General features: G+C 51.5%; 1 protein-coding gene across 4 annotated transcripts in view; it reads left to right on the top strand.

The window, feature by feature from the left end:
* The first annotated feature begins 1,568 nt into the window (after positions 1-1,568).
* ERBB2 (erb-b2 receptor tyrosine kinase 2) overlaps positions 1,569-12,270 on the top strand; it is a 45,537-nt gene continuing 34,835 nt past the window's right edge. Inside the window, exons 1-2 of one of the 4 annotated variants that reach the window (XM_019550305.1) lie at positions 1,569-1,737; positions 8,552-8,608. In XM_019550305.1, coding sequence (XP_019405850.1) covers positions 1,650-1,737; positions 8,552-8,608 — 145 coding nt within the window. In that variant the 5' untranslated portion in view covers positions 1,569-1,649. Of the gene's footprint in view, positions 1,738-2,447; positions 2,681-8,551; positions 8,609-12,270 lie in introns of those variants that run through there. The other 3 variants (XM_019550304.1, XM_019550307.1, XM_019550308.1) reach the window with 3 other exon arrangements.

A 12,270-nucleotide genomic window follows, 5' to 3' on the forward strand; every position in this document is an offset into this window, starting at 1 on the left:
CGGCAGGGGTGGGCAAAATGTGTCCCAGGGGCCATTCTATCCAGCCCGCAGGGCCCCTAAAAATTTAGAAAATTAACATTAATCTGCCCTGGGCTGCCCGTCATGTGGCCCTCGATGGCTTGCTGAAACTCAGTAAGTGGCCCTTCGCCCAAAATAACTGCCCACCCCTGCTTTATGGGATCCTTTTCCTTCCTTGCAAGGCAAGGAGATGGGGCAGGCTGGAAGGCATCTTTCCACAGATTTTCAGGCCATAAAGGACCTTACTGATTATCCAAATTTACCTTCATTATCCTAATTAGGGCTTTTCCATGGCATCCAGCCCATAGTGGTACCAGTCATTTCCTCACCCAGAAGCAAAGAGAGGTTTAGCTGCTCAGTTTCAGTCCAATTTGACTTTTCACAAAGTTTTGCAGTGTTCAGATTCAGGATCTTATGCTGGTTCATCTACCAATTAGGGATTGAATAGGCCAAGAAATCCATCCTGGGAGCCTCTCAAGCTCCACCCATAGATCAAACTCCTTCCCTTGAAAGGTCAGAACAAAAGGTCACTTACAGATCTTATACTTTCACCCTTCTCCTTTCTCAGATATCCTTATCAGCAGCAAAATAGTTAACAGTGAATACACAAAGTTAAATGTATCAGCCCTGATCCATAGACTTCAGAGCTAACACAGGGCAACAAAGGGGAGTTCACACCCCATGTGATCTTCTGTTTCAGACTTTCAGCAAATTCAAGCAGAGATCAGCACTTATTTACAGTCCAGGATCTGAAGGCTTTTTTCACATCCCCATAAACACCTCTTAAGGAAAGCTTGGATTCTGGAGTGTAAGGAGGTCATCTCCACATAATCTCCTTGTGACAACACCACCCTGGCAATTTACAACTCTTATTTCTGCTATGGAGAAATGCCACTAATTAAGAAATATCAGGGGCAGGCGAGGTGATGTGAGATGCTAAAAACTCCAAGTTCAGACTATCTTTCTTACAGCTTGAAGGAGGGACAGGGCATTGGCAAGCACCAACAGACAGTCTGATTTCTGAGGGGCTGAAGTTACTGGGATGGGTGCTGGTACCATCATATTTGAGTGCCCCACAATTTTCCTTGCTAATTTTTGCACTGCAGTGTGGCAGGGCAGTGCCACTGTCCCTCTATACAGAGTGGGGACTGGATCACAGTGCATCTACATGGCAGATTCTCCAGTGTATACATACCCACACTATCTGCACAGGAACAGCTCAGAGCTCATTGTGAGCCAGGCTGTTTAATGGTTGCCTGGGTATCTTTGCACATCAATGTAGGCTCAACCTTTGCGTGACTTACCTACTATAGTCTCACACTGAGGCAAAATAGGGAACCTGGCAGCCACAGGACACTGGCAGCCCTCATCCTCTTGCTTTACATGAAGCAGATTAGGGTGTTTGTGGTGTCTCTGGGCAATATTCCTTGCAGTTGTGCAGCTGGGTTGATTGTGTGGTTTTAAGAACAAGTTAGACAAGGCCTTGTATGGGATGGCGGGGGTTGAACTAGACAGCCTCCAGAGGTCCCTTCTAGCCCTGCCTTTATGATTCTTGGGCTTCCTATGATACGTGCGAACTTTCCTGGCCGGGCCCCCCTCTCTCTGCCACAAGCCATGGGCTGGAGTCTGCAATGAAAAAGATGATCTCTCTCAGCAGCTGCTGCTTCTTCCTGGGGCTGCTTTTAGCCTCTTTCTTGCCAGGCTTCTGGAGCACTGAAGGTGGGTCAGATGATAGGAAGCCCAAGAGTATCCTAACACTCGCACCTTCCTTCCCTTTTGAAGGGGTTCAGCACCCCCACAGCCAACTGATGATGATGCCAGGCTGGGATTCACAGATAGGTATAATGCCTATGCTTGGGGCCAACGTCTTCAAAGGATCCTGGTGTTAATTTGGGCCCAGGGCCCAACCCTTCCCAGTGAGAGAAGCCTTTAAAAGCACATCCCCTTCAAAACCCTTCAACACCCCCTCCCCCACCAAAAAAAACCTAGGTGCATATTTCACTGGTGTCTTGGGAACTGCACCCTTTTGGAAATCCATCGCTCAACCTCAGCCTGCAGAATGGCAGTGAAACCCATCTGCCCAGCCTCTCTCCCCTACACTCCCTTTTGTATTTCTCTGGAGTGATTCCTAGAGCTGTCTGCCAGCTTGGGGGTCTTAGAAAAAGGGATCCCCCTCCCCCCCACGAAGGCGTAGGCAGAGATCAGCCCTTCCAGCCATCCTATTTCTTCATCTCTCACTTAGCTTAGATCTGTGCCGGAGCAGCCCGGGCCGGGCTGAGGAGGGACGAAGGAGGCAAAGAGCAAAGCGAAGGCGGACTGACCCTGAAGCGGCAGCCCAGGGCGAAGCGGCTTTCCCAGGAGGCGCACAATGGGCTTGGCAGCGAGCAGGCACGGAGCGCCCTACCACTCCCCAGGGAGTCGGAATCCGGCTCAGGGGCGCGCCGCCCGTCCCGAGGAGGAAGTGCAGTAGCAAAGCGGTGCGGCTCCGGGCTTGCAAAACCAGGGAAAACACACGCGCGAACTTTCCTGGCCGGGCCCCCTCTCTCTGCCACAAGCCATGGGCTGGAGTCTGCAATGAAAAAGATGATCTCTCTCAGCAGCTGCTGCTTCTTCCTGGGGCTGCTTTTGGCCTCTTTCTTGCCAAGCTTCTGGAGCACCGAAGGTGGGTCAGATTGGAAACGGAGGGGAGGGGGGAAAGACATGGGGGCTGGAAGCTGGAATGGGACGCTCAGGAAGGGGAGAAACTTCAGAGGGCCGGTGGGATGCGGGGGAAGGAAAGCGGCAGCTCTGGATCTTGAATATTGCCGACTCCAACACCCCCTGGATCCCACCCCCCCGGGGGGGGGGGGGGGCGGAAGAGTGGGTGGGAAGCACCCCCCCAAAATAAAACTTTTGCTAAAGTTCATGGAGCTCGCGTGGAGGCAGAGCTCGGACCCACGGGAAGAATTGCGGTGAAGTTCCTCAGAGATTTAGCCGGGAAAGCAGAGAAACAAACCCCGCACCGCGGAGGGCCAAGTGCGAGGCGAGCCGGGGGGTGGGCAGGAGAAGAGCGGCTCAGTTGCCCGAGGCAGGAAACGGACCAGGGCCCCGGCACTGATCCCGCCCGCTCCGGTGTCGTTTCGTGGGGTTTACGCCCCGACCGAACAGGGCGATCGCTGCTTTCCTGCCCCCGTCTCCGCGCCGGGACCTTAGCACCGTCGGACGTGACCGCGGCGGCAGCGGGCTGCAGTTGCTCTGGGGCCGAGGAGAGAGAGTCGGAGCTGGTTTTTAAAATGGTTTCTTTCATTCCTTTGCCGCTGCGCCGAGGCAGAGGGTGGCTTAGGCATTTCGGAGCTGCGGAGGGGGGTTTATTGTGTGGTCGGTCGGCGACTTTGCTTGTGGAGCGGGGCGGAAAAAAAGGCATTATAAGGCAGGCACTAAAGTTTCAGGCTTGGCACTCTGCTGTCTGCGTGCGGGAAGTAAGGAGAGTGTGGCTAACTGGTGGGAGCCGGCTGGATCGCCTCTCAGGTGCTGGGTGAGCTACGCGGCTCGGCACATGCCCTTCATTTAGCTCGGTGTCCGCAGGGCCGCCGGATAACCCGGAGAGGAGTTTACTTTGCAAAATTGGGTTCTAGCTGGACTTTGCAGCGGGGGTGGAAGGAGGTGTTTGCTCATCAGGTTACAAAACACCTGATGGGGAAATAAGATAGATGGCAAAGGCCGTGGGTCCTCTGCACTGATGCAGAAAGCAGTGTTGTTACCATCGCACCTGTCCTGCCCACTGGGTCAAGCCCTTTATGGCAGCTGACTGCTGTGAGGCTGCAGCCTTATGGCTACAGGGACATTTTGTTGTGGCAGTTCTCACCCTGGGAGAGGAGAAACGCAACCTAGCAGGTAGGGTTGGGGAGGGGAAGGGGGTGGGTAAGAATTACCTCATGAAGGCAACAAACAAGTTATCAGCATTTTCTGATTCCTTAGCTGGGTGTGGGGAGGACTGGCAGATTAGGCAGATCTACTTGATGCCCATTTCTCTTGGCTCTGTAATACCCTTGATTTAGTGATAACAGGCCCTGAGTCTCAAAGAATAGTCTTTTGTGTCGGACCTGGCATCCTGAAGTGCTTTACATGTACAAGAGTAACCTCATTGCATGGTGATGCAGCCACTGCTGGGGTGGAGCTGCTTCACAGTCCAGACTTTGCCAGGTGTAGTCCTGGAAGAAGAGCCTTACAACCAGCCTTTCCTATGCCCTACCATCTCTGTGCCGAGGGAAAGCTCAGCCCCTACTTGTGCCAGGCTAGCTGGAACTCCTGGAAGGAGTCTAAATAGTCTACGTCCTTTAGCAGGCTGTGCCATGAGGCTGGCCCTGCTGCCATGGTGGTCACAGTCCAGAAGAAGGCTACCCAAGAGTTTGGCAGGAAGTAAAAGGAAAACTCCTTCAAATGGAATCCAGAGGAGGGAGCGGGATTGCACTTGGCAGAATGTATTTGGTCAGGACAGCAGGGCTAACCCACCTGCTCTTGAAGGGTGGAGCAGAATCCCACAGGATTTCCATATTATATCAAGTAAGGGTAAGTTAGCTTGATACCTGAGCTGAAAGACGGAGCCTATGCCCCTGCTCGCTATGGTTCAGAGGGAAAGCTGCCTCGTGCCTCCTGCTGCAAGAGCACTGTTTGCGTTTCCCTGTGGGTGTGTCTGTCTGCCTCTCTTTCTCTTAGGCATTCTCTGTCCACACCCCATCCTATTCTGCTGGTGAGATCCTAGCAAACGCCGGATAGTCACTCACTTTCCCTAGTTCACATGCTAACCTGATTCTTCATGTTTACCTGGAAGAGAATATCTTACATGAACAGCCACATCAAGCCCCCATGAAAGGGAACCCTTGCGGGGAATGGGGGATATTCTGGTGAGATCGGAATGACGGGGTTCCAAAGCAAACACCAGCACTGTGCTGTTAATACTCCTGGCATTAAGAAGTCTGATCTGAGATTTTTTTGAAAGGTCTTTGCAGGGGCTAAAAGTCACATTAGCTCCAGTCCTTCCTGGATGGAGTTCAGCTTGTGTGTGGTCCCATGTGCAGGTTGCCGTGCACATGTTCAAGTATCAACAGCTCAGGCACCTGTAGAAACTCCCTCAGTCTATATAGCATTATAGAGTCACTGCTGCAAAACTACTTTAGACAGTGGGTGGTCTGAAAGAACTGAGCCTGACCTGTAGGATGTGGGGTCAGGCTCACAGGCCATTTACTCAGGGCGTGACTGCAGGGTTTACATGCAGTTTGACCCCTGGGGTGAATCTCTTTTATTTATGTGTGTGTATTGTTTGAAGTTTTTTGTGCCTGTTTGTGAGGTCAGGGCATGTAAACAAATGAAGTACATTAGATCTCTCCAAGATTGTCAGCAGGCTTTGGAAGAGCCCATGTTAGATGTATAGAAAGACCTGTTGAATCACATCCTCCCACAGGTTCAGATTTTCTCCCTGTGTCTGTTCTCTGTGTCTTGCCTACTACCTTCGTTCTGCATGTCTAGAGCAGCAGTTGGCAGCCTTTGCAGGCTGAAGTGACCCAGCTCAGGTCAAAGGCAGGCAGACTCTAAGACCCATCTAGAGTTCATGTGACGTCTCCACCATCCACTGCCACTGAAGCCCAATATCCCCGGGTTAGATCCAGTGGCTCTGTGAGCTGGATCTGGTCCTCTGGTCATAGGTTGCCAACCTCTGGTCTTGAGAGATGGCTCTTTTGTTTTTTCTTAGAATGTAATTCTGCAGCCTGTTAGGTGTCCTCCTTAGGAAGCCTTGTTCACATACGCCATCTCTTCAGTTCAGCCCCTCCAGCCCCCTGATTAGATTTTAGTGAACAGCAGATATTCTTGTTATTATGCAGGGTAATGTACAGGCCTCATTGAGATCATGGTGCTCAGTACTGTATGAACCTACAGTAAGAAACAAACCTTGGCTGAAAGACTGTGTAGCAGACAACAACTTGTCATTCCTAGATGTATGGTGTGAATCCATCCCAGATCTCCAAAATTGCTATGATCAGATGGCTTTGCAGTGGCAAACATGAACTGAACATATGGACCCTCAGGCCACTTCCCACTGGAAAAGTTTTGGAGCTCACTGGACCCCCTGTTAGCAGGCTTATCAGAGGGGGCTGAGTTGGAAAGCTAGACTTCCCTCCCTGTCATAGAACATATTTAGCTTCAGAGGCTATTTACAGCGCTTGAGGCACATGCTGGGAGATCACCCCCTGTTACGCTATCCTGGGGTTAAGCAGATGCTTGCAGTCATCTGGGGCTTTGAACAGGTTCTGTGTGCATGAAGCATTTAAAACCAATACACCTGAGAGGCCTGTTTGCCTCCAGGGAAAGTGCTGACTGCATGAGTGAGTCTTTAATGATTGATCATTGACTAACCTTGCCTGGAAACTGGGCTGCCTCACATTCCTGAACAAGTTTAATGGCTAAGCCCTGCTCCTTCTCCTTGCTTTGGATTCCCTTGCAAGGGGTGTACAGAGGCCTTAAAGAGAGGGAGGACCAGGGACAGAGTACATACCACCCCCCCCAGCTCCATCATTGCCCTGAAGCCATTGGGGTAAAGTGGGAGGTAGCAGGGAGCCATTGGGGTGAAGTGGGATGAAGGGAGGAGTCTCAGCGCCTGTGTCCTGGACACTGTAAATGGGATGGATATGCCCTGCTTAGCACATACCTGGTCCAGATGTACTTCTCCTTCTGCTAGGATGTGGTGTCATGGTCAGCCCTGAATTCCCTTGATAGAGAGTAGGTGGGATGCCCATGACAGCTTGCATTTCCCTGCCCCTACAGTTTACAGTCTGCCTGGTTTACATGGCTCTGAAATCTATAACCTCTAAGCTATCTCCAGGCCAGCCTGGCAAACAGCAGAATTAGCTTTCTATGCACACATCCTTTCTCTCTGATATTGCCTTGCACCTCATCACAAGGTCCAAGAGGTGGTTTGCTTCTTGGCATACTTGGTCAGTAGGAAAAAAGGGAAGAGGCCCACCCAACCCAGTTTGTTCAGGTACCAAAGCTAAGGTAATCCAGCAAGTGAGACAGTGAACACCCATTGAACCCCCCCTTAGGAAAAGTTTATCTGTCTGAGACCCCATTGAACACCAAGGCCTGGTCAAGAGCTGGAGAGGAAGGGTTACACATAGATACTAGCCTGGGAATGAAGAGAAACAATTTAATTTCCCTGCCCTACCCCATCCCCACCACTGGACCAGATCCTCAAAGGTCTTCTAGTGCCTAACTTCAATTGAAGTCCATGGAAGTTAAGCACTTAAAGACCTCTGCAGAGCTGGGATGGGTGAATGCACTAAAGATTATGACGTGGTAAATAGAGCAATTCTCCTTTAAAATGAATGTTGTGTAAAATGTGTATTCATGCTCCACACGTATTTGGATCCAGTTTGAGGTAAAAGCCACCCACTCTCATTCTCTGTGGATCACATATTAAAAGTCAGGCAATCAAGCTAAAACTAGGTGCTTCATCTGCACCACAGCCCTCCAGCACAATTCCCCTCCCATATTAGCAAAGACCTGCTCTCCTCAAAAGGCTGCACAAATAGGGTTTAGGGAAGCCCAGTGTAGGTTAACAGGGTTCTCAAGCTGAGCTTTGAGAAATCTCCACTGTGCTGTATATTTGTAGCTGGTCAAAAGGGTCCCCATGCAGAGGGGAGTGGATTCCACCATCACGCCAGGGGGGAACTGCTATGGGTGGAACCAGAGCTGTCCCGAGGGGTGCGCGGGACCTGGAGCATATCAGCCCCTGCGGGGCCAGGTGGTGGTGAATGGCCAGACCATGGAGCTGGGAGAGTGGCTGGAGCATGGAACTGGCAGTGTGTGGAGGCCATGAGGGCCTGTACAGTACCATCCATGGGGCCCCCCCAAAGCACGGGGCCTGGGGCAGTCACCCCAATTCACCCCTCCCCCCTGGGGATGACTGGGTGAAACCCTTCTGAAAACCTGACCCTAGTCACAGGACCTTGGTTCTCCTGGCCTTTGCCTCAGGGAGGGCCCCATCCTAGTTTCAGTAGCCCATTGTTCTCTGTGATTCTGCAGCAATCTTATGGTAGCAGTTGGATTTTCGACCTTGAGCTTTGGCTGCAGGTATAAACTCATTGACTTTGCAGTCCTGCCTTCCATGCAACCAGGGACACGCGCACGCACGCACGCATGCTCCCCAGCCAGGATTGTTCCGCTGGCAGCAAACAGCTGCATGTATTTGGTCCTGATCTATGTATCAGCCAAGCTCTTGGAGCTCTTCTGGTCAGATAGCATTCCCCATGCTTGCTGAGTTGGCTCCCATAATCCTCTAGGGAATGATACATAGCCTTAAGACCCCCTGGTCCTTCTGCATAGAGTACAAGAAGAGGCTTCAGTGTCTGAAAAGGATTCCTGCATTGAAATTTCCTCAGTGCTTGAAGTTAGGGGGTGAGGGGAAACAGGGGAAAACAGGTTCCTCTGTGATGGGGCAGGGCAGGGTCAAGCCCAGAAGGCCAGTCCTTGGCATTGTTTATTCTCTTTCTCTCCCCAGTCCCTGGGGAGTTGTGGCAGCACACACAAAGCACCCATAGCCCACCTTCTTTTAAAAGTAACCTTTAAACTCCCGCCAAGGCTCTCAGACCTCTCCTGAGCTTCCAGCCTCTCCTGAGTCCCAACACGGGCTGTTAAATGTTAACTCTTGAGTTCTGGAGAGCCCTGCTTGCTGCGCATTGCAGGCCTGGCTCCCAGACCCAGGCACCAAGGAGGGGAACCCAAACCCAATCTTCACCAAAAGCATCTGGCTGAAGGACAGGCTGGTACTAGAGAAAATTGATTTGCTGCAGATTTAATCTGTATTAACACCCCCTCGCTGCTGGCCCAGTGTTAGCAACAGGGTGGGGTGGTTCTCATCTGCCTGGTTTTTGGCTTTCAGATTGTAGGATCACAGGGAAGTAGGGCTGGAAGAGAGCTCACAAGGTCTAGTCCATGTCCCTGCTCAGGGCAGGATCATCCCTGACTAAACCATCCCAGCCAAGTGTCTGTTCAATCTACAGTTGAACATTTCCAGGGATGGAGATTCCTCCACTTCTCTAGGTAGCCTGATCTAGTAATAGGTGCTGGGATGGTAAGCCCCCAAAACAAAGGCTTATAGGAAGATGTCCTCAAGCTGCCAGTCACAGTAAAGCTTTTATTTCTGTAATCCTTCAGCTACTGGGGCAGTGATAGATGTGCAAATCAGCTTTATCGGAGGCAATCAATATGGTGGGCCGGGAAGGAAAGACCTTGCTACAAGCTGCTGCCTAGAGTTACTGGGGGATGAAATGGATTCCCCTTCCAAGCTGCCCCTGAAACAGACAGACAGCTCAGCTGGAGCTAGAATTGGCTGGGAGGTGTCCAGTGGGACACACAATACTTTTCACTGGCCAGACCCTCCTGATCTTTGGCTAAAAACTCTCATCACCTTCACTGGTTTTCCTCTACTTATCCACTCTGGCTCTTGATTTATTCCCAGCCCCTCACCGCTCCGATTCTGTGCATTCGGTCTGGTTTCCTTCCCTCTTTTCTGCCCTTCCCCTACAGCCCTCTCTCTCCTGGTGGGAAAGCAGCAGTGTGGCAGACACTTTTTTGCTGCAAGCACCTCTTTTCCTTGCCCCTCTAGATTCAGCCCAAGCAGGGACGAGGTACCACACGAGGAAATAGCAAGGCTGTGATGTCTTGTGGGTGAGACCAGGCTCTGGTGGTGGAAGGAAGTACTCTGTTTGAGAAGGTTGGTTTCTGGTGACTGCAGCCCCACAAAGAGGCTCTGAGCTCTGCCCATGAGACAGTGGGGAATCTGCTAACCTAAGAGTAGGCGGTCCCCTGTTTGTTCTCCCTTATGCATATTATTTGGGTGATTAGTGGGGAACCAGGAGGCTAGACAAGTCTGGGGTGGAGTGAATTTCTCCAGCCTCTTGACCTTTGGTGTCCTGTCACTATTTTTATTCTTTTGTGAATTCTGATCTTGCTTCACAAGATGATCTTCCTGCTGCTTTGCTTCTTCAGGTCTTGGTGGGAATAAAACTTAGAAAAATTCCATGTAACCCTCTTTTTTCCTTCTTCTGGGGGAGGGGATTGATGTAATGGTCTTTTCTATCGCAGAGGGCTCTGACTTGGGAGAGTGTCCTGGGAAATGCAGCCAGCTCAGTCTGCCCTGACTAGAGAAGTGGGTAAAGAATAAAAACTAGAAGAGGGAAAACTAAAGATCTGCAGCCAGACCTTCTAGCTTCCCCATCTGACAGGGGTGGAGTGCACACTGCATGAATACTTGTTTGCCAAGCCTTTGCCTTGCTGCCACTCCCAGCTACCTGCCCTCATGACATGACGCTACTCACTGCCTGTTTACTTGTAGATCATGGTAGCACAACACACCAGGGGGCTGCCAGTAGTTATTCTCCACAGCACCCTAGCCTCCACAGGGAGGGCATGAGTGTCTGCACATGAAGTGAGTTTGGGGTCATGAAAGCTCATCTGTACATCTCTGATTTAGTTAGTCTGTAAGGTGCGCATTTACCCTGTCTTTTGCACAGAAGAGGTCAGACACTGACAGGCTTAGCTGAGGTCTTCGACAGGTCAAATGGTCCAGCTGACCAGGGCAATGGGAGAGGGAAAGGATTTCAGTAGCTGTGCTGTGGACAGGCTGGAGGGAAGTAGCAGAAGAGATGTGGAGTAAGGTACTGAGCCAGGATGGTGCTTGGGCAGAGGGAGAGAGGATGATGTCTCAGGTTGAGAGTCAAAACAGAATCCATGGCTGCTGAAGAGACGCAACCCCCACTCTCCTCCATGCTGCCTGGTCTGACCTTGCCTTTTGACATTTAATCCCGGGCTTTGTAGCCCATTCCCTGGGATGAGGGGAAGCTTAGAAGAAGGCTTCACAGACATGTCTCATGACCCAAAGCAGGTGGGGGGCTGCTAGACTCGGATGGCTTTAGGCACAAGGCAGACTGCTGCTGGGCAGCTGCTTGGCACATGGGGAGCTGTCAGTCAAGCCGTCTGACTGCCTGGGGAGTGATCTGTTTCTTAGCAGGGGCCGGGAGGCAAAAGGCTGGGAGGGGTAGATGAATAATTGACTGCTGCAGGGGGGAAGAGTGGGACTGTTTGGATTAGGAATCAAAAAGGGTGGTTAGGAGTTTGTCTGGAATAACCAGCTTGTGGCAAGGTGAGAAGAGAGGGAAAGAAACAGAGGCAAGACAGCATCTCGGCATAGATCTGCAACCTTGACTCGCAATCCTGCGCCTCACAGGCCTCCCCACGCAGCCTGGAAGGAATCCCTTGTCCTGCTGCAAAGTCACGTAGCCGATGCGTGAGCTCGTCAGGAATCTGGCGAATGGAATCCTGGTTCCCGTGATCTGGGGAGGAAGCCAATGAGCTCCCACTGGGAATGAGGGGATGGTCAAAGGCCCGAATACTGGCCTGACTCTGGCATGTGTGACAATGCAGTTTGCTTTTTATTGTCAGGGACTCGGGACACCCTGAGCGAATCCTGCTGCTCACCAGCTGCTGCCCCTCCTGCACCCTCTTATCTCAGTTGTGAGGGATTCAGATTCCCTCTCCTCCCTGGATGCTTCCCTTAATCCTAGGTCCCAGAGAAGAGAACTGAATGACTCTACATGGCTATGGAAGGGGAGGCAGGAGTGAGGGGGATGGACTCGTGGGTTGCGAATCACAGTTCTGCTTCTGGTTCTCCCACTGTCCGGTGGTATGACTTTGAGCAAGCTGCATCAGCTCCGTCCCTTAGTTTCCCCACCTGCCAAATGCTGTGGCTTTAGGCAGCAACTGAAAACCAGCAGTAATGACAATTTAACATGGCCAAGACAGGCAACACAGGCATGCTTGCCTCCCAGGAGTGTGGAGGGGGTTTGCCCACATGGAAAGGACTTTGAAGATCTTCTGATGAAGGGTAAAGGGACATGAATATAAACTTCTCCAGTGATCAGATTTGGAAGCCAGTTCCCCAGCTGGTGGAAAGGGCTCAGAGGGTTGAGCCGATCAGGGTTTGTGCTTCAAAGGGAAAGATCAAATGTTGGAAAAGGGGGAGGGTATCTTTAGCATGCTGGGGGATGTAAATGAAAGACATGGCTGAAGTTAGCTGCTCTGCAGCTTCATAGATCCTGGCATAGACAATCATGGTCCCTGCCTCTCATGGGATGTTGGGAGCTGGTCTAATGTGTTCTCCCCACACCTGCACTTGCCCGTCCCACCCAGCCAGGGTGAAAGGTGGAAACCTGTACCCCA

The sequence above is a fragment of the Crocodylus porosus genome, unplaced genomic scaffold (genome assembly GCF_001723895.1).
Source record: "Crocodylus porosus isolate Cpor-Errol unplaced genomic scaffold, CroPor_comp1, whole genome shotgun sequence".
Taxonomy (NCBI): domain Eukaryota; kingdom Metazoa; phylum Chordata; order Crocodylia; family Crocodylidae; genus Crocodylus; species Crocodylus porosus.